The sequence below is a fragment of the Anguilla anguilla genome, chromosome 12 (genome assembly GCF_013347855.1).
Source record: "Anguilla anguilla isolate fAngAng1 chromosome 12, fAngAng1.pri, whole genome shotgun sequence".
Lineage (NCBI taxonomy): Eukaryota > Metazoa > Chordata > Actinopteri > Anguilliformes > Anguillidae > Anguilla > Anguilla anguilla.
In genome coordinates, this window is record NC_049212.1 from 36,272,238 (window position 1) to 36,294,917 (window position 22,680).

A 22,680-nucleotide genomic window follows, 5' to 3' on the forward strand; every position below is an offset into this window, starting at 1 on the left:
CCAGAAAAGCTAAAACAACTGATGAGCGACTGATGAGAGGACACCCGTTGAGCTGTAAAGTCACTCAGAGGCCACCTGTCTGAAAGAATCCACTGAGTGAGTGAATAATTCCGATTCAAGCGAAATGGCACCCGCTCTCACATCCACAGGCGGGCCTTTCACCGGCAACCGTTCAAAAATAAAATGCAATATCGCCAAAACAATGTTTCCATTGCCTCCAAGCGATGGATTATTGAAATTCACCCCTCTCTACTTTACACAGAACTCAAAAATCATAGCAGATGTGGGCATGAATTTACCATTTAAATTTTTTTTTTTTTTTAAAGCCACAACAAAACAGGTATAATTCCAGCTATTCACACACACGGGGGAAAGGTCTCTCTGGCTGACCTGGGATCTCCACCTCCAGCAGGGACAGCGTCTTCACCAGGAAGATGGGCAGCCAGCAGAGGGCGTCGGAGAACACGATGAAGAAGAAGCGGTTGGCCACGGCCACGTCCTTGCGCAGCCGGCTGCGCAGGTCGGTGGCGTTGACGCCCGTCTTGTAGACGGAGTAGAACATGCTGGAGTAGGCCAGCACGATGACCAGGAAGGCCGCCAGGTTCAGACCTGCGCGCGCAATGGGAGATGGGGGAGGGAAGAGGTCTGTGACATCACGCACCGGTTTGAGCTATTTTTTGGTAATCAACTCAGGAATATTCACCTGTGCGTGCAGTTCATTGATAACTAATAGCCAAGCCAACATTAACAAGTTGCTCTCTGAAAAAAGAAAAAACCCAAAGCATAAAATGTTTCTTTGTATGAGTTGCTGGCTGAAGCAAGAACCAAATCAGGAAACACCGGAGGCACACCTATAATTTTAAATGAAATGTTCAGTCAAATTTTCTATATAAAAAGTGTGCAATGTGAGCAGCGGAAGCAGGTTACAAAACATAAAGGCCAAATGTATTAATGCATTTTTGCAAAACGCACACAAGATCTTCACTTGTCGTTTTCAAGCAATAGCATCAATTCAATTTCAAGCAAAAGTTCTGAAAAGTTCTGAAAATTCAGTTTTCTGAACAGAAACGCCCTTATCTAGAACACCTTGCCCAGACTACATACCATCCATACGTACAGCTTGACAGTGACTGAAGAAACTCAGGTTAAGAACTTTGTTCAAGGGTCAGAAGGCTTACCTGGGAATCGATCCCACAACATTATGTTACAGCCCAGTTCCCTAACCACTAGGTTACACACAGCAAAAAACCAAAAAAGTCCATTATAGCAAGAATTTCAGTCTCATATTTAGACTTAATATCTTATTTATATTACATTTTTTTTTTTTTTTTTACAATGAGAGTTTCAGTCATTTCAAGATTTTCCATTGGGGTAAGACAATTTGACATGTGAAGTAACTTAAAACAAGTTAGTGTTTACTACTGGATAGAAAGAAATAAAATCTTTAAGTCTCATTAAAATACTAAAACACTGAAGACAGACTTTTTTTCTCACTGCACTGCCACCCCAACAGCCAGGTAAGTTTTGGTGGACAATAAAAACTGCTTTTTGAATGTTTTCTCTCACGCTGGCTGAACTGATTTTCTTTTTCTCCTCCAGGGGGAGAGGAGGGGGGCGGGGGGGGGGGGGGGGGGGGGGGGGGGTTGGGGGGGGGGGGTGGGGCTCACCCAGGAATATGCCTGTAGTGTAGCCCCTGGCAGCGGGCTTCTCGCCCAGCTCAGAGTGCCGCGGGGAGCAGGGGGGGTTGGGGGGGGGGGGGGGCTCACCCAGGAATATGCCCGTAGTGTAGCCCCTAGCAGCGGGCTTCTCGCCCAGCTTGGAGTGCAGGGGGTGGAGGGGGGGGGGGGGGGGGGGGGGGGCTCACCCAGGAATATGCCCGTAGTGTAGCCCCTGGCAGCGGGCTTCTCGCCCAGCTTGGAGTGCAGGGGGTGGAGGGGAGGGGGGGGGGGGGGCTCACCCAGGAATATGCCCGTGGTGTAGCCCCTGGCAGCGGGCTTCTCGCCCAGCTCGGAGTGCAGCGGGAAGCAGACGCCGTTGCGGCCGTAGTAGTTGCCGAAGAGGTCGTCGCTGAGCAGCGGCGCGGCGGCGATGGAGAGGCCCAGTAGCCAGACGGCCGCCAGCACCGCCACCGTCTGGCGCCGCCCCGGCCGCAGGTGGCTGAAGGGGAAGACGATGACCAGGAACTTCTCCAGCGTCAGGTAGGTGAGCAGCAGCACCGACACCTCGGAGGAGAGCATGGCCAGGAAGCCCAGCGTGCGGCACTCCACGCTCTCCATCCACGCCTGCGCGTTCCGGTTGTACTCGCCCCGGAACTTCACGTCGAACACGCCCACGAACAACAGGTACACCCCCATCAGGCCGTCCGCACCTGCGCAGGAGGCAGCGTGGAGCGATGAGAGGCGGAGAGCTCGGGGGGGGTCTACGGGTTCAAATCCAAAGTGGGACACAGCTGTTGGGCCCTTGAGCTAATACACTTTATCACACCTGAGTAAAATGCAAGCTATATAATATACGTATACATATAACTTATCATTGATCAGGCTGTGTGTAAAGCAAATAAAAAGAAAAATGCTTTAAAAACAAGTATTGTACAAAGCAATATCTTTTACAACTGAGTGTTGATTTATAACCTACCTACTCTTTATCATCTGATCTGCTTGTAAGCCTGTTGACTTTTTTTCTATTATATTCTATCATCAATACATTACAAGTCCAAGCATTCAGCTTACAGTGCTACCTTGGTATAGCAGGGTTGTTATTTACATTTAGAAATTTAGCAAATACAAAGAGAGATGTTCAAAGTTTACATTATAATTTTTTTTTTACAAGCAATCCATTCTAATGAAATCTACTGAAGCAGTTCACCTTGCTCAAGGATACAACAGCAGTGCCATGCAGCCTATAACCTATCACTTCCCTACCCGTTACCCTTCTCCGATTCAACAGGTCCGGTGAGAGACCAGGGAATTTTAGCCTCAGGCAACGCATCACGTCAGATGCGCCAGATCTCTTTCACACCGACAGTATGGAGAAGATCCGTTAAAACAGACATGCTAGACCAGTGGTCTCCAACCCTGGCCCTGGAAAGCTACAGGGTCTGCTGGTTTTTGTTTTCAACCTTAAAATCAACACCCAGTTGAGACCCAAGACACCAGGTGAGTTGAGTGTAACCGCGTAATCGACCGCTCTATTTGATTCATGAAGTGCAGAGTCACTATGGAAACCAGCAGGCCCTGAGGCTCTCCAGGACCAGGGCTGGAGACCACTGTGCTAGACCGACGCACCACAACAAACAGCCCGGAACGACACGACCGTGAAGAGACCCTGAGTGGGCTGACAGGCTGTAATAGAGCGCTACTGCATGCAGTTCATACGCACAGGCGTGCAGAGGACACCACTGATTGGCTGATGTCTGCTCCTGATGCACATCATGCAAATCAAAAATATACGGATTTCCAAGACTGACGTACAATCAGGTAAGACTGTTTCTCCACCCTTCTCATTCAACCATTGAGAAAAGCAGTTTTCTGCCTTGTTGTGCTGGCATTTTATTATATTTATGTATTTATTTATTTACAAAACACTTGATTAATGGTAATGGTAATTCCATTGCTGCTACTCCATTATGGCTGTGCAGTGTCTACATTAAGCAGAGAAGGGCTGTGCAGTGTCTACATTAAGCAGAGAAGGGCTGTGCAGTGTCTACATTAAGCAGAGAAGGGCTGTGCAGTGTCTACATTAAGGATATAGACAAGGCTGCTGTTTAAACAATGTCTATTTAGGAACCGCAGAACATGAAACACATCTCAAATGGCTACACAGGGTGATTTGGGTTTTGCGCCCCCCCCCCCCACCCCCACCCCCTCCAAAATTATCACAACCTCTTAAACAATGGAAGAGCAGGAGCATGGATGGGGAGATTCTGGGCTGGCAATTGCCACGGGGAGCATTTCCAATTGGCCCATTTTGTTATGACTGCATTAACAATAATTCCACACAACAATGCCAAAAGAGTGCAGAGCAGGAGTATCTTTAAAAAACCAGAGGCATTAGAAATGACAGTTGCCAACTGCCAAACACATCTTTTGAACAAATCCTTGCTCTGTGAATGGTACAGAAATTCACTGCCAGACTGTCGAAAAGAGCTTCAGGGGCCTGGAAGATATTAACAGAAAAAAATAAAATCCTCAGCTGAAACAAACTCAAGAATTTGTTCAAGCAATTTATATTCGTTTTTGGCAATTATTCATTTTTAATCACTGCCAGTTTTAGTTTGCACTGACCGCTATTATTCTGCATTAAATTCACAATACTGTCACACGAGGCCATCTGGAGTCAAAGTGCAGAAACAAAATGTGTCAACGGAATGTATGATGCACTGGGCAATCTAAATATAAAAATAAATGAATAAATCTGTGAGTGCAGAGCAGTCTGTGTGTCTGGAGACTGGGGGGGGGGGGGGGGGGGCAGGGGGGGCCTGGGGGGTGGTGGTGGTGGTGGGGGGGGGGGGGGTGGCTCAGTCACGGTCCGTCAGCCTTGGGCATGTCTGTTGCCCGCGGGTGCAGTGGGGGCACAGAGAGGCCTGTCTGGACACTCAGCCGGCTGAAGCGTGAGAAGAACTCCCAGCACAACAGGAAGTACAACAAACCCGACAGGAAGTCCAAGCACAACAGGAAGTACAAACCCGACAGGAAGTCCCAGCGCAACAGGAAGTACAAACATGACAGGAAGTACCAGCACAACAGGAAGTACAAATATGACAGGAAGTACCAGCACAACCAGAAGTACAAGTGTGATAGGAAGTCCCAGCACAACAGAAAGTACAAGTGTGATAGGAAGTCCCAGCACAACAGGAAGTACAAATATGACCGGAAGTACCAGCACAACAGGAAGTACAAGTGTGACAGAAAGTCCTAGCACAACAGGAAGTACAAGTGTGACAGGAAACCCAAGAGCAATGGGAAGTCGCTCCATCAATCGCAGTCCGACATGCAGCGAACACCCCAGTGTGGAGACCGATAATGAAACACTCACCACAGATCAAGATTATCTCCTTAGTGTGAGGGAAAAAAAAGAAAAATTTTTTTTTTTTGATGCCTCCGAGACGACACCATTTCTGAAGCCATCCGTGAGCTGCACCATTAGGAGTCTGGGGAAAGTCCCATTAGCTGGTGACAGGGCGCCTTGCTCCAGTCGGCTGGGTGTCTTCCTCTCACTCACCCTGTCTCTGTTTCCGCACGCCTGTCTCCCACGAGGCAGAGGCGCTAACACCCAGGGCTTTACTCTACTCTGATAGCGGATCACGCCACATTTAGGCCCAGGTGTTAACTGGCAGTCCAAAACGGGGACCGTCATAACAAGAGTGCCCAAAAGCTTTGACTTCCATACATACCCATTTACACACATGCTTGCTGTGATTTATGAAAATTGTTCAATTATGATTTAAAAAAAAAAGGTGTGATAAGGCTGCCTGTCCTCCAGTCTACTGTTAACTGGCCTCTCCCTGATGAAGCTGTATTAAAATAAACCCAATTAACAAGCTTAAGTTGCTTGTTTTTAAATAAAAATCTTGAGAAATACTCTTAAAGCCTTAGGTGTTGTGTGAATTCAGTGGGGGGGGGGGGTTCTTTTAATGATCACATGGGAGCGGTCTGATGCTCGAGCGCTGGACCACCCGCAGGGGGCGCTACTGTATCAGGGGGTGTACTCACAGCACAGAACCTTGATGCAGAGGGCGTGGAGGCTGTTCTCGGCTCGTATGACCGTGCGCATGCCGATGACGAAGAGGTTCCCGGAGCAGGTGATGAAGGCCATCACCCACACCGACACCCGCAGGACCACGTTGGCCAGCAGGTCCTCGAAGGACGAGATCCCGTCCGAGTTGGGCCTGCATTTACGGACGTGCGGGGCGTAGGAGCAGTACTGGAACTTCTTGAAATATCTAAATAAATTTTTTTTTCAAAACAGAACAACAACAAAAAATGAACTGAACATCATAAAAAAACACGTGTGGACTCTTTCACTAGAACCAGGAAATCATGAGAAAATAGAACTGTGTGAAAAACAAGTGCCCCAGATTTTGTGCAAGCAGCAAACAGAGCATTCTGTCTGAAGACAGAATAAAGGTTTTCACATTTTAAAACTCCAGGGGATCACTAGAAAGATTTTGTGTTGGCAAATAGCATAAAGAACCCAGCTTGTAGTACTCATATGTATATACTGTAAGTATAGTTAACAGTGGCATCAGGGAGAGCATGTCCTCCCTCAGTTTTTGCGGGAAACTCATTCTCTCAGCTCTCTTTTGACTGACGAAGGCAGGGAATGCCACCCTACTTCCCAAAAACGACCGAGCAACAGCCTTCCTCGCCCACTTTTTTAAAACGGAGAGCGACGCTGGGGCCTACATGAAGGAGAGGTTCCTCATCGGCAGGAACATTTGCATCTGAATGTCCGGGATGTCGATACCCTCCAAGCCTCTGTGGGGGGGGGCGGGGGGGACGGACGGACGACAAACAGAAACAGAAACACACAAACAGACAAGATTAGAGCGCCACATTCCGCCGTGTACGACATCTCTCTCCGTCCCAGTTCACCATTCTAACCGCTCGGCTGGTCGGCCATCTTAGAACACACGTCTCAGAGCGATGCTCAGTGATGGCTGCGGTCTCAATCCACCGTAAACAAAATGGCGCACCCGCAACCCGTTAGACACGAAGCCGGAGTGCGCCAGGCCCTCGCAAAAAATACGAATAGAGGCGAAGGGACTGCGGCGATGATGGTCTCCACATTGTTATATACCGCCTAACTGCCTTTTGAATTGGTTTACGGAACATTTCAAATTTTTATGGGAACAATGCCAGGCTTTTTTGTGTAATTTGGCTTGCAGGAGGAGATGGAAATTGGAGTACATTAACTGCCTGGTGGAAGTGTAGTGTTTTAGCAAAAGAAAATCATCAATTTAGCAATCATCATTTTTTTTTTTTTTTTTTTACTCACAAGGACTGAAGCTGGACGAGGTGATCGAACTGACCTTGGTGGACATGGCCCAATGGATTGTTGGACACATTTCTGTAGCAGAACAAAATCAGTCATTCACACAGCTGGTGTCAGCGACGAAGAAATCTTCATCATAAAGCGGTGAAGTGGCAGTGAGAATGTTGCATAATAAAAATGCAGAAACTATCTGTAAACAATTTCATATTATAAAGGGTGGTGCGCGACTCACAGTATTTTGAGAGACTTCAAATCCTTGAAGATTTTGTATGGCAGTGCTCTGATCCTGTTGCCTGACAAGTCTCTGTAAAAAAATAAGGAGCAAAAGTGAAATGTGATCCAATCTCTGCAACACGCTTCTAATTATGTGTCGTGGGAACAATCAAGGCAAATGCATTGTGGGTTTTAACTTGATTTAGATTCTCATTCCTGTGATAATGAGTCGAAAAAGATTCCGGCAGGCAAGAGGGCAGATGGGGGGGGGGGGGGGGGGGGGTGAGCGACTGAAACAAAGAGGAGAAAGAGAGTGAAAGAGAGAGAATGGAGAAAGTGAGATTTGTGTGTGTAAGAGACAGACACAGACAGATAGACAGACAAAGGAATATTTCATTGTACTTGCATCTCAAACATGGCCCTACTTATTACAGCACAAAGCATATATACTGTATGTCTTAAGACCCTGAACATTTATCACACCAGGTCTAGTAAAACACAGTAGTTAAATTAACACATGGAATCTCTCCGTCAGACTCCATGGAAACAGCATTCTGTGATACCCTTGAGAAATATCAGTGCATGAGAGATAGGGCTTGGTGAAAACACTATATAATTAAAATCTACATGGAACAAACAGAAAACCCTCTCCCAGGGGAAGACTTAACAGATAGAAGAAATGTAATCTGCTGCGAGGTGTTGGAAAAACTAAACCTCTTTCTATGAAACACTTAACAACTCTTGGAGCATGAAGCAACATAAAACCTAGGCAATGCTGTTCGACGTTTCCTTGTGTCGTCCTATCAGAGATTTTGTGTATTTCAGAGTCATTAAGAGATGACACTCCAACTGTAAAAAGCAATTAAATGATCATAATAGAGAGCTGTAAATAGATAACCTCAATATACATTATAAGTCCATATCAAACTTTCCGTTCATGACCAAATTTACTGAAAATCTGGTATTCAAACAACTCAATGACTTTCTCAGTAAAATGTTCTTTTCTTTTCTCAGTGTGGATTTTCCTCTAATCACAGTACAGAGATATGAGTCATTCAAAGTGACAAAGTCAATGACTCAAAACTAAATGCTGATGTACTGATGCAATAACGGGAATCGGTTTTTGTCAAAAAAAGTTGAGTGACGCTTTAGATATTGTTGGCCAAGAGATTTCTAAAACACCATCTTAAAAATCGGGAAGATCTTTCTGGAACACCACCAAGCCGGTCTGACTACTATTATTTTGTCCGACTAAATTATTTAGCCAGCGTGAGCGACTGAAAAGGTCGATGCTTTTTGTGGAGTCCTGCAGCGATCGGCTCCTGACCCCTCGCTATTCTCTCTGTATATGCGCCACCCCGGGGGCAGAACCCATCAGAAGCGAATTACCCAACTCTACACCGCTGCTAAATGATGATTATGATACCATTACACTCTAAGTGGAATATTTGGCAGGTGCAGGCTGTTGTGTGGCACCAAACCTAGACCCTCTGGCCTTAAATGATAAAAAAAATAGGAAGTGAAGAATCGGGGGTGTTATGCTAAATTTACATTTGGGCCTCCAGTACCACTTTAAAGGTGGGATTTTCCCCCCAGCTGAGGAATGCAATCAAAGGTAAGATCGTTCTTCTCGCAGTCTGATGCTGCGAGACTGAAGTGTGCGTTTGGAAAGGTAAACCAGGTAAATTACAGTCCTGCAACTGCCCCTTCTCTGGCCTTCTGATACAAACACTGGCTGATCACAACTTGTACAAAATGAAGCAGCAGGAATATAAACAGGAACCAAGATGGAGGATCACATCACAACATTTTTCCTCGCACTGATTTTGCGTGACCTTCGGAAGTTCTTTAATTTGGTTTAAGCATTAAATGGGAGAAAAATACAATAATTACTGACATATTAATATACGAAATGAGTGTTACAATCTGAATGGAAACATTTGTTTTGTGTTTCCAACGTTGTGCTGTCATTAATTGTCACTGGATTTGTTTAAAAATATTTTTCTTGTTTTTGTATTTGAAATGCGATTCTAATATGATTCATCAGCTGGAATCACACTATTGAATAATTCATAATTTGATTACTCAGTAAAGCACAGATAGGTGCTATGAAAATAAAAATGTATTTCTATTTGTTTTTCTATTTTGAATTTATATTTTGTTAACCAGTAAAATGCTCTATAAGCCCAACAACAATGTAGACAAAATATCTGTTATAACATATATGTTATTACAGGAAAATGAAATGAAGGAAAATGAAACGGCATCTATCTCATTACATTACAGGCATTTAGCAGACACTCTTATCCAGAGCGACTTACACAACATTTCTACATTGTATCCATTTATACAGCTGGATATACACTGAAGCAATTTTGGTTAAGTACCTTGCTCAAGGGTACAACAGCAGTGTCCTACCCGGGAATCGAACCTGCGACCTTTCGGTTACAAGCCCAGTTCCTTACCCACTGTGCCACGCTGCCGCCCTGTACCGAAAGAGCAAGCTGGCCACACAGCACGCAGCCACAGTACGACGTGACCCCCAAAGGCAGGTCTGTGCTCTCTCATGTTAACAGTGAGGGCCTTACTTTGGCCTCTTAATACGCCGTGACATATATAAACAACGGCCAGTTACTACATGGGAATAAAATTTATCCGCCATCCAAAAAAAAGGTGTTTATGTTCATTTCATACAATACATGGCTCAATATTACATCTTGTCAAATGTGACACCACTGATGATTTTTTTTTATTTTTTACTTGCTCTCTTCAATCCACTAATACTGTGACCATCACTTACAGTTCCTGCAGAATCCTTAGGGACTGAAATGCATTTTCTGGAAGTGATGTAATTCGATTGGCACGCAGTGATCTGAAAAGAACAGTGATGAAAGTAGCGTTATTACATTCGGGGGGGGGGGGGGGGGAATGTAATCGCAGAAGCAGTTCATGTTTTACAACTTGTATCTCACAACACTGAATCTGTCCATTTCAATCAAAGGCTTCATAAATTACGTTTGCCCACATCCTCAGGGAACGACCCGCAGAGAGGAGCAGACTCGGACGAGAATTGGAAATAATTAAAATCAACCTGGAAAAAAAAACAGGAACTTTTTCCCCACAGTGGTGGAGTCAGTGGAAAGAAAGGCGTTAATAAGGCCGCTAACTGAAGGTACTTGTCACAAACACCGCTACGAACAATCTCGCAAAAAGGCTTGTGCTAAACATGCGGTACAGGCTGTAGGGAATCTCCTGTGTGACTGTATATCTGTCCTGTGATCCAATCTCTCTGTCTGTAACTCTGTCTCTACTTTCCCCGTCTGATCAAACTGAGCACCACAAAGGGCAAAGCACACTGCCCGCTCCCCTTTAAAAAAAAAAGCAGGACGAGAAGGAACAGCTTACAGCACTCCACACTTTCTATATGTGCCTTTACCTCATATCTGTGTGTGTGTGTGTGTGTATGTATGTCTCAGTGTGTGCATGCTTGTGTGAGTGTGTGCGTACGTTGTGTGTGTGCGCGTGTGCGTGTGTGTTTGTGTATGTATGTCTCAGTGTGTTCATGCTTGTGTGACTGTGTGTGTATGTAGTGTGTGTGTGTGTGTGTGTGTGTGTGTATGTCTCAGTGTGTGCATGCTTGTGTGAGTGTGTGCGTACGTTGTGTGTGTGTGTGTGTGTGTGTGTGTGTGTATGTCTCAGTGTGTTCATGCTTGTGTGACTGTGTGTTTATGTTGTGTGTGTGTGTGTGTGTATGTCTCAGTGTGTGCATGCTTGTGTGAGTGTGTGCGTACGCTGTGTGTGTGTATGTCTCAGTGTGTTCATGCTTGTGTGACTGTGTGTGTGTGTGTGTCTGTTTGTCTGGAATAAAGATGTCTCTCCTGTTTTTCTAGAGTCTAATTTGTCCTGGCTCGGCAGGTTGTTTTTATTTTTTTTAAAAACCCTTGTATTTTCCTGCTCAGAATTTCTCAGAATCCTTCCAGAAATGAAAAAAGGGCCAGCTGAACATGCAACTGGAGAAAAACATGGTAAATATGGCTGGTCATGAATGTATCAAACAACACTATCAGTCAAAACAGCAACCTCTGGTATATACTGAATCACCTCCAAAATGTTTCATATGTAAATATTTGACTGGGTTATTCCAGAGCACGTTTAGTGTAAACAGAGTGTGGCCAGCGAAGACTTCCTGGACTACTGTTTTCACATTACCTCTGTTTTTAACCCGCGTATGAACCCTTGCCCAATGCTATGTAAAAAATCCTCACATGTACAAGTATTATTTTCCTTCAGCGGAAAGCTCCAAAGGCCTGCAGATGCTGAAAAATTTCCTACGTGTCAGGACACCCATGGAAGTTAAAAGTTCACGGATCACAACCCCCCTCTGAGGAAAGGAGTGGTCTCAAAGCAAACTGAGACGCCGTCGTTGATGAGACGGGCGCCTTTGTTTGACATTCCTCTCTAATGGACGCAGAATTCTTTTATGGGCCTTTTATCCATGTGTGCATGGGGTTAATAAGCAAGCGAAGCTCAGGGGGGATATCGCAGTTCTGTTTGAGGTTGTCACACAGAAAACCTGCCACATAGGCATGCTGTGTGGGTTATCCTCCTCGACAATTCACATCAAGGAGGCGGGGAGGGGGGGAGGGGAAGGGGGGGGGGGTACAGGTTTATGAATGAATATTCATGATGAGAAATCTAAGCCACCAGAGGAGATCTCAAGATGGCTCCCCGTCCAGATGGCTTTTAAATTCCCTGACTCTGCGATTCTAGCATTGCCTTCAAACTTCATTCTGATCCCACTTTTGGTCTGGAATGCAGCTCAAGCATGAAAAACAGGGGGGAAAAGCGTATTAAAGTATTAAACAGATCTGTTCCTAGGCCAGGCTGCCTCCGGGGACTATCCGGGGGATTTCAAACAAGTTTGGCATAAAGAAAGACCTGATCAAATGCTTACTAAGAACCACCCTTATCTCTTTTTCCTTCATCAGCACCAGAAGTCCGTATGTGCCTCACCGTAAAACCTAAACAAAGATCACTTACCGAATCCAGTCACAACTGGATTATCTCCGGACCCCCGTTAGCCGGCCTCAGCGTGAAAAAGCACCTGAGTGTTTAGTTCCCCAGGCGTAGCGTCATACTCACAGCACCGTGAGGTTGTCGCACGTCGTCAGCGTGGAGAAGTTCAGGCTCCGGATCTGGTTTCGATCGAAGTCCCTGAGAAGAGAACATGGTGGAGGACACCAGAGGAAGTGATTAAGAGCCGTGACCAGAAACGGGGGGACGTCGGAGCGTGGCCTCTCCCCCCCGAAACGTGCAGCAGGCCACGGATTCATCTGCCAGCGTTTCAGTAGTTATGCATCTGTTTATTACTACCTGGCAATTTACCCATGAACTCCCCTGTTTTGTCAGCTGACCCATTAACCACTTAATGGACAGCTACCTGTGATGAGGTCCACCTGAATCTACTGTAGCTGGAGAGTGGAATTAAATTCTCTTGGATCATAAAATGTCTTACCCCCACCCAATTATGTTTATGAGGCAAGAAGATCTGACTCCACTCTCCAGGTGGGCTCAGATCCCCTCAGTTATGGCAGTTAAGTAGCTGTTTGGTGGGAGAGAGGGTAGCGAGAGCGAGCAGTGAGATTCAGTGTTGGACAAGCAGGGTACATTACATTACATTACAGGCATTTAGCAGACGCTCTTATCCAGAGCGACTTACACAACTTTTTACATAGCATTTTACATTGTATCCATTTATACAGCTGGATATATACTGAAGTAATTCCGATTAAGTACCTTGCTCAAGGGTACAACGGCAGTGTCCTTACCCGGGAATCGAACCTGCGACCTTTCGGTTACAAGCCCAGTTCCTTACCCACTGTGCTACACTCCGTCTGTAGGGTAGGAACGGGCAAACACACAAACAAACGTCCTCGCAATCGATGACCTTCGTCGTTCGGATTGATGGAGGCGATGCAATTCTAGTCGAAGACGGGAGGAGGATTTTCTCGGATCACATACGTTTTTCCACACAATGTTACGCTTTTATGCCGTGGCAGCGGCAGGCACAACCCAATAGGCCAGTGGCTAACAGCACAAGCAGGATGAGGGAGAGGGACACAACCCAACAGGCCGGTGGCTAACAGCACAAGCAGGATGAGGGAGAGGGACACAACCTGATAGGCCAGTGGCTAACAGTACAAGCAGGATGAGGTAGAGGGACACAACCTGATAGGCCAGTGGCTAACAGCACAAGCAGGATGAGGGAGAGGGACAAAACAAACGTATGGGATACAAAAAACATATGGTGCTACATGAAACAAGGACAACAAATGGGGGAGAAATCTCTGTTTATTCAGAGATCTAAAAAGAGAGAGACCAATAAGCCAGTCCTTGCCAGAGTATTACCCTCTTCCAGGCCACAGAAACAAAATGAAACAAGCTAGAAAAACTCAGACGTAGTGAACACACAACCAACATACCACTACCAAAATCATAAGAGGAAAACCCTTATTTTCCAAGGCTCTGAAACTGATTGCAACACAACACAACTTTTTCCTGCGCCCATCTTAAATACCATACCCAGCAGCACTGGGGCTAGACGATGCTTGCTCTTGTTGAGTGATGCCCAGGGGAAAAAACGGTCAGGTTAATTTATGACAAGGCCTGGCCTATCTAAAAGCTGACAATTTACTTATTAATTAATGTGACCTTCTGTCATTGAAAGCAGGGTTAAGCATCATGACATTATTTTTATTAAAAGATTCATGGTTCCTTCTAATTAGATGAAACATTATGTAAGGAGACAATTCAGCTCAGCTATTGAATACCTCTACAAGATGAAAATTTACTCCAGCTTTTAACAAGAGATGGTTGTAAATTCCAACTGGCAGACCTCCACAACCAGTTCTACATACACATTAGGAAATTCAGTTGAAGATTTCAATCGAATGTCACGGACTGGCATTCAGACTTAAAATGGGAAAAAGCTGGGTGAACAAATGACCCATATGGCAATCTGTGGCCACACAGGGCCCTGACATCCCATAAATAGCGTTGTGTTCTGGTGTTTCTTCAGAAAAGAACTCTGTAGGAGGTGGGGCCCATAGATCGTATGACTAGATTAGGGTATTAGCGTGACTTTCAATTGGCCCAAGGATCTTTCCTTTGATGTTTGTGGGGGGGAGAACAGGCAGCATTCTTACATAGAAACAATGTAATATTGTATGGACCTTGAACAAGTTTGCCCTTATCCAATTACATTGTTTCTCTAAGGCCACAACCTAAACACTAGATATCCAACATAACTCTTACAACCATTTGGTACAATATGCAGCATGAAAAAATGCCAACTCTAAAAACACTGAGGAGGTTGTTCCTTCCAGGCAGATGCAGTTTGCAATTATATTTCTTCTGGACAAAACACATACGTACGGTCAGGAAGAGCAAAATTTAAAACTCCCATTAGAGAGGTCACAAAGACAACACCTTACAGGGCAGTGAATGGAAAATCCCTCCCACACCTCCAATCAAACTACAAACTCTACACCCTGCGAAGATGTCTTTATTCCACAAGCTCAAGATGGCTGGCTCTTTGCCAGGTCACTACTCCCAGTACACAATGTCTGCCTGTACTGGCTCTGCAGTGGTGGAACACACTTCCCAAAGCTGGTCCGACAGAGACTAAAGACTAACCCTTGCAGAAATGCAGGTTGCTTCTCATCCCATCCCCACAAGTTTTTAAACATGGTTTTATGTTTCTCTTCTTGGGGCTCACTACGAGTGCAGTCTGCATGCATTCAGAATGTCTACTTTGGCTCTTGGTCAGCACAGCTAACGTGTAGTAGCGCTTTAGCAATGTTTCATCTTAACTCGTTGGTCTGGGGATTTCGCTAGCCAGGTCTGGCGCAATTAATTAACCACAGGAATGCACTTCTGTCAAAAGCCAAAAATAAATAAATGTATAAATAAAACCCTATGCCTCCTTGACATTCAAGAAAAAAAAACAGTTATTTCTGGCTCATGGGTCCATCGATTTGAAACCGGTTCGAGCCGGTCAGGACGACAGGGAGAAGCAATAGCGCCGAACGTGACGCTCGGCCTACATCGGCTCCTTTGAAAACAGCACAGCAGCGCGTCTTCCACGGGGGCTGAGGCCACCGCTGGGATCGACCGCCAACCCCGCCATTATTGTGCCTCCATTCAGCCCTCGCTTGAGGCGAGATAGATTTTTAACCCACGCGATGAACCCACACAACTCCACGTGTCAAAACGCACCGTAGGCCGATTACGGCGCGTCTTCCCACATAAAGGGGACGTGATTAATGGCTGCAAGTATATACTTACGCAAAGCCACACGGAGACACTTTATTACATTTCCGGAAAACACGGGAGGTTTGACAAATCATGCTGAAACAATGAGATGATGGGTCATTTATCAGGGATTTATCCTTTTGCCTGGACCTGACAGAAGCTCTGGCACATGCCTGTGTGTGTGTGCATGTGTGTGTGTGTGTGTGTGTAATGAGGGCCAGAGTGCTTATGTAAGATGGAGGACAGAGGCCACTCAATTCTGGGCCATCAAGGGAGTAACAACCGCCCTGTCCCAGGTTGAAGGGGGGTGGGGCAGCAGATCACAGCCAATTAGGAATCCTGACCCAGGACCCTGACGTGCAGGCGGGTCCGTACAGCACTAACCATGCTACAGGTGTGCAGCTGCATCTGCGCGCCTCTGCTGTGCTGAAAGCTAACAGCTGCCAGTCCCCTGCTTAACAGGGCCGCCATGCGCTGAGTGTCAACATCCATCCACCCGCCTGTCAATTTCCGAGAGCGTGCCCGCGGTGGTTAAATATAAATCTTCCTGAACATAATGTGTTCGTCAGGGGGACGATGGCGAAGGCGAATCTATTTCCTATGTGACGGGACAGGACCACCGTTGGCGTGACTTGGAGTATCCATGGGAACCAAGACCGTAAGAAGTTCCGTAAAGCTTTCATTTAACAGAGCCCAATCACCTGGCTGCATCGTCTACACCTGACCTACTCAACTCCAGGTCCTGCTGGCTGGCCGCAGTTTGCTGCAGGCATCTGCTCCAAACCACGCACTGAGCCACCTGATTTCACTAACGAGCTTGCTTACTGAACAAAGGAGGTAAAGTAATTAGCGTGATGGAATTAGTGAGTCGAGTGGTGATGCTCTATTCCGTGGCACAAAGTTTCAGGGATAAAACCGCACTGGAACGCGTCAAGCATTCACACTGTCAATCTACCAATGAGGCTCATCTGCATACTAAACCCCGCCCCCCTCCCTCCCAGCAAGCAGAGGGTTCTGGCTAAAGCCAAGGCGAAGGTCGCTGTACCCACTGTGCCCAGATGGGCCCACCTGGAGGTGTCCCCACTTTCATACCCTCCCACAGAATGGGGGGCAGGGGGGGGGGGTCTGCTCCTGAGCCCAACAGAGCAGGAGACAGAGAGGTGGAAGGAGGGAGGGAGGGGTGGAGGGGTGGCAGAGGGAGAATAACGAATGAGAACTGGCGGGGGAATGAAAGGAACAGGAGGAGAAAAGGATGCTTAAAAGGATAAAAGCCAGGCGCCAGTGAAGAGCCAAATTGAGTATCTGTTCCGGGGGGCTGAATGAGGGGATGGCCGGGGAACAGAGACGCGGGATGACTGATGGGACAGAATCAATGCATCACGCCTACCCGCCGGTTACGGAAAAAAACCCCCCCACTGCATTTCAGCCCATCTGCACGGAGCACGAAATGAACTCATTTCGCTCGTCAGGCCCTAAACTGAAAGGGATTTGATTGGCAGGAAGTGTTCGCCAGTAACGTGCCCCCAGAGTACAACGCCCGAGGCTGTAAAATCAGTTCTCTTCTTCTGTGCTTACACCACAGCCTGTATTGTTGGGTTCTCTGGTGTCAGCTGTTTCTGGTTTTTGCAAAGAACCGATTAGTATCAGATGAAATCAGACACGGCGAAATTGATTTAGCACGGAGACGCTGTGCACACTGATACCATGCCTCCAAGTTTCCATGTGAAAACCACAATTGCTTCTCCGGTGGGTATTCAGATGAGTCAAGTCTCCTCGTACGCAACGACCCTAAAAATAATAATAGTTGCTAATGCAAAAAAAAATGTTTGCACAAAAACCGACCAAAATGAAATGCAGACCAGAAGCGGTTTCGTTAACCGCCAATATTTATGCCAAGACAACGTGGACGTGGATACGCTGGCGAGCGTGCACGGCGATCGCTCAGAACAACGATAATTGAGACGGAGTTGAGCGCAGCTTGAAAGGCATTTGTAAATAAGGCGGGGGGAAAAACCTGATAAGATTATGTTCTGAATATTGCCATACATGGCTTTTGTGAAGCATACTTCCATTATGTATAACGCTTATAACGCTTCTCATATTTAGCATACTATTAAATATATGGTACATCACAAAACAACAACAGCAGCAAGAATAATGACAATCATAACCACAATCATCATCATCATCATCATCATCATCATATTGTGCCATTATTATCATCCATATTAATGCCATTAATAACACGTTTCAGCACTAGACAGGGTTGGCGGTGATGCGTGACTTACACCCAGCTGAGCGAGGGCATGTGGTAGCAGAGGCTCTCCTGGGGAAGCTTCTGTAGGGAGCTGCTGACCATGGACCTGCACAGACACACCCCGTCAGCATCAGAATCATCATCATCATCATCATCATCATCAGAATCATCATCATCATCATCATCATCAGCATCATCATCATCATCATCATCATCATCATCAGCATCATCATCATCATCATCATCATCAGCATCATCATCATCATCAGCATCATCATCATCATCATCATCAGCATCAGCATCATCATCATCATCAGCATCATCATCATCAGCATCAGCACCAGCATCAGAATCAACTGCTCACGCTCTTGCATTACATTACAGGCATTTAGCAGACACATTAATCAAGAGTGACTTACACAACATTCTGCATAGCACCCATCATACAAGGGCACAATGGCAGTGTCCTACCCGGGAATCCAACCTGCCGACCTTCAGGTTACAAGACCAGTTCCTTGCCCATTACACTACACTGCCACCCTGTTACACACCAGAACACCACAACCATACTGCACCTCAAGGACGACAAGGCCCAGTGTCCCATTCTGCAGGGTGACAGAACATCGTTCAGGGCCTGCATTACGACTCTTTAAGGTGTAATCACAAATATGTGATTAGAATGTTCTTAACCGAACATTCTAATGCTGATGTAACAATCACTACTGGTAAAGGAAACCAATGGAGTTCTAGAACACTGATTTGATATGTTGAATGTTGAAAATGTTTTTTTGATTAAAAAAATGTTCTGCTTCATAAAACACAGTTTGAGGAGTTCAGTGTGCCCCAAAATTTACTAGGCAAAAAAACCAGGGAAAAATTTAAAATTTAAGGGCGAATATGAACTGAATCCAGGGCTGTGAGACACTATGAAACCTCAGTGCACCTTTGTCCCAAAGCACAATATATACTGTGATGTACTCTTCCTGCCTAGCCACGAAGTTAACCATAAACAACATTGTTTAAAAAAATACATGCTCAATAAAAGTAATACTTTGACTGGAGGATTGTTCCAAAACAGGACAAAGAAGAACTTATGAAATGATGACTACGCAACTTTTGTGCATAGCTGTGGCCTTGTTTGCACAAGATAAAAAATGACCAACCTTTCTTTACTTTACCTTAATTTACTTTTAAATGTAACCAGGTCAGAAAATGACAACAGTGAGGCGGGGGTGTTTATAAGCCCACAAAATCTCAAAATGCTCATTCTTACGTTTGGTGGAACTGTCTGAAAAACAGTTCCAACAGTGCCCATAGTGTCAGTCTGTCCAGGCTTTTCCACAGGACTGCCGAACCCTGTTCCATGAGATCCACAGTCCTGTGGGTTTTCACTCCAACCATAATTTGGCACGTCTGATTCCACTAATTAGCAGCTCAACGAGATCTCCAGCTGTTGAATGAGGTGTGCTTTGTTCGGGTTGGAGTGAAAAACCACACCTACCAGCCAGCAGATCTCCAGGAGCAAGGCTGGGCAGTCCCGCATTCAGATAGCAAAAACCACGGCGGGGTGGCTCTCTCTCTGCGTGATTCTGTGTCGAGTCGTGCTAAAATGGAGACGGGCGCTCGTTCACAAAGGTCGTTACGGTGAGCCACCGAACAACAAGCAGGAAAATGGATGGAGGAAAACCAAGGCATCACAAAAAAAAAAAAACATTAGAGAGAGAGAGCGGGAAAGGGAAAGAAAGAGGCTCGTAAATGAGCAAGAACGGAATGTGTGAAAAAATGAAATACACCCAGAAATATGAAAAATGACAATGCGGGGAATGGAAGGATCAGGATGAAGACGGAAGGACATATTTCAGCACTTTCATTTGCTTTCACTTTTCTTTCTGTTTACTGTATTGCTTTTTTTTTTTTAATAAAAAAAAAAAAGATTTGGGTTGGTGAGTGAAAAACACATTTCCTTTTCAGTCAAATAGATGAATTGTGCCAAGCCAGTGCTTCCTGCGCAACCTGCAATGCGAAACTCAGGCATTTTTAAACGCGTTCATTTACAACCCAGATTTCATTATTATGCAGTCGATGACGCTGCACAGCCGCTGAACACAAGGCCACATCTGAATAATGAGGAATTTAAGCTTTAGTGCTTTGAATGAAGCGCACCGTAGCCGAGGAATACTCACAGGAAGAACAAACTCTTGAGACCGGTGAATGTGTCCTTAGAGACGCTCTTCAGTGGGTTATCATCCAGGATTCTGAGTGGGAACATGATACCCAAGAAGCTGTCAGCATCCCTCAAACAAGGCACATGACAAACTGTGAATGATCATCCCTCAAACGAGGCACATAATGACTGTGAATGACCATTCCTCAAACGAGGCACATGACGACTGTGAATGAGAATCCCTAAAACGAGGCACATAATTACTGTGAATGATCAACCCTCAAACGAGGCACATAATTACTGTGAATGACCAACCCTTACATGAGGCACATGATGACTGTGAATGATCAGCTTTCAAACGAGGAACATAATTACTGTGAATGACCAACCCTCAAACGAGGCACATAATGACAGTGAATGACCATCCCTCAGGCTGCACAGGTGTACTGCACAGGTAACAGGTGCTTCAGGGCGCGACTCTCTCCATTTTACCGGAAACTCGGAAAACAATTTCCCTGCCTGCCTGCGGCAAACACCTGTTCTCTGCTCCCTTCCCTGCCTTCAGTTCCTATTAGTCACACCAGCAATTGGATAATGTGCTTTTAATTAGCACAGATCCACACACACAGCTCCTGGGCCTGCAAGGCAGCGGTGGGGAGTAACGCAGTTCTCTTCTAACCACACTAAAATATTATTCCCTCAGATTCATGCATCATGTCCCAACGCCAGATGCTATTTGCAGAGGCAGCGATGCTGCTGTAGATGGCCGCACAGCTGTTCCAGTCACACGGGCTGTAATTTGTTTTTTTTCGAAGCAGCTAAGACGTGTTTAAACCACATCCTGGCAAAAGCGCGATCGCTCCACGCTGCGTTGTCCTGAGTCGTAAATCACACGCCGGGAAATAAAACGGTACAGTAAAACTAAATTACGATGCGTGAATTACAGACAGTAACATCACCATAATGAAGGAGTACAACGCAATAAATCGAGACCTACCAGAGAACAGCTTATGACCTATCACTAACCCGTAACATCCAATAACACCAGCTAAAAGCACTGCCACTCTATTTACGTATTCACAAACAACCAATATAATGGCATGATAATCAGTGTTCCACTCCCTTGTTTGTGGTTTTTCCAATGGTCAGTCCCTTGCTGCCAATTTCAGAGGTCGAAAAAAACAAAGCAGATTTATTATTATGCCAACTACATGTGGAGCAGAGTTTGTACTCACAGCCAGTCCAATCTGTGGAGATCTCTGAACATATCGGAACTTAACAACGTGATGCAGTTCTGGCTGAGTACCCTGCAGTGAGAGACACAGAGACAGAATTTGCATTTAAATCAATCAAAGATAATGAATCACCACAAAAAAAATATGTCAAATGGAATGCTGATTGTCACTCCCGTTATGACATCACAAAAAAAAAAAAAAAAAAACATTCTCTACAGTTGAGGTACCCAATCCAGTTCCTGGAGCTCTACCATCCTGTAGGAGTTTCATTTTCACTCTAATTTGGCAAACCTGATTCTACTATTTAGTAGCTCAAGGAGATCTCTGGCTGTTGAATGAAGTGTGCTTTGTTCGGGTCGGAGTGGAAACCTACAGGACGGTAGATCTCCAGGGACAGGATTAGGCACCCCTGCTCTACAGACACAGAAAACATGTGGAGAGAATAGAGGCTACAGAGGAGTCTTAATCTTTAAGTTCATCACGCTGAAACGACGACAAAACACGCGAACTGCAGCTTACAAGGAATTTATCACAGACACAACAAGATTTCTCCCTTTGCAGCTTCCCTGATAATAGGGAAGGCAATCAACAGCTTTCTTGAGGAAATTGAACAGATAATCCTTCCCAATGTCTATGGGCTTGTGGATATCTACAGACAAACACTTTCCTTAAAGATTAATGCATGCAGGAGTTTTTTTTTCCCTCCTTGTCTGGTAAAACAAAAAAAGTCATGTTTTAATAACCATGCTAATCACCACTTCCCCTGGAGTTCTGTGAAGTCACATTTTGTCAATATTGAACACAGTGCTGAAGACTGAGGCCTGTGTTCTCCCATGGACAGGGAAGGCTCCGAAATGTCTTCCTGCAGTCTGCATCATGGCATAGCGAGAAGCTCGATTTCGAGGGGCGTGGACAGCGTGGGGGGGGGGGGGGGGGGGGGGGGGGGGGGGGGGGGGGGGGGGGGGGGGGGGAATGCACTCACAGTTTCTGCAGCTTGTACAGTCCCCTGAAGGCACGACTGGACAGGGTCCGAATGCAGTTGTTCTGGAGAAACCTGTCAAGGGAGCACAGCACCAGACACTCGATCGGATGAGATATCACGCTCGTAAAAAAACTCACGAAGGAAGGAGCTCCGCGAACAGGAGGGTACAGGCCCAAACACGCACCGTGCATACCGTCCTGGGACATGTTTCCAAAACGTTACGCGCGGTCTGCGCTGCTCAGGCCGCGTCTGAGGTGGAAAGTTTCCGAGCGAACAAATCGAGGGCTCAGGCCTCGCCCAGCCTGAGTAAACACACTGACCTCAGAATAATTGGGTGAGCGTTTGGAAACGGCAGCCCCGCTTAAATGTCCGTTCGGGGGGGGGGGGGAATTGGACACGGAGGTCCCCGGAAAAAAAAAAAAAAACGAAAAAAAAAAAAAAACCCACGAAACAGATGGCTCTGCCAGGCTGTAACAGGACCGGGGCGAAGGCGAACAGACCCCCACCTTCTGGATCGCCGCAG

General features: G+C 45.9%; 1 protein-coding gene across 6 annotated transcripts in view; it reads right to left on the reverse strand.

Annotated features, from left to right (window-relative positions):
• rxfp2b (relaxin family peptide receptor 2b) overlaps positions 1–22,680 on the reverse strand; it is a 42,350-nt gene that overhangs the window by 3,428 nt on the left and 16,242 nt on the right. For 4 of the 6 annotated variants that reach the window (XM_035385904.1, XM_035385910.1, XM_035385909.1 and 1 more), the window contains exons 6-17: positions 22,158–22,229; positions 21,176–21,247; positions 19,960–20,031; positions 17,808–17,882; positions 12,349–12,420; positions 10,007–10,078; positions 7,226–7,297; positions 6,997–7,068; positions 6,405–6,476; positions 5,712–5,941; positions 1,865–2,368; positions 391–609 (exon numbers count right to left, since the gene is read on the reverse strand). In XM_035385904.1, coding sequence (XP_035241795.1) covers positions 391–609; positions 1,865–2,368; positions 5,712–5,941; positions 6,405–6,476; positions 6,997–7,068; positions 7,226–7,297; positions 10,007–10,078; positions 12,349–12,420; positions 17,808–17,882; positions 19,960–20,031; positions 21,176–21,247; positions 22,158–22,229 — 1,604 coding nt within the window. Of the gene's footprint in view, positions 1–390; positions 610–1,864; positions 2,420–5,711; positions 5,942–6,404; positions 6,477–6,996; positions 7,069–7,225; positions 7,298–10,006; positions 10,079–12,348; positions 12,421–17,807; positions 17,883–19,959; positions 20,032–21,175; positions 21,248–22,157; positions 22,230–22,680 lie in introns of all 6 variants that reach the window. The other 2 variants (XM_035385906.1, XM_035385907.1) reach the window with 2 other exon arrangements.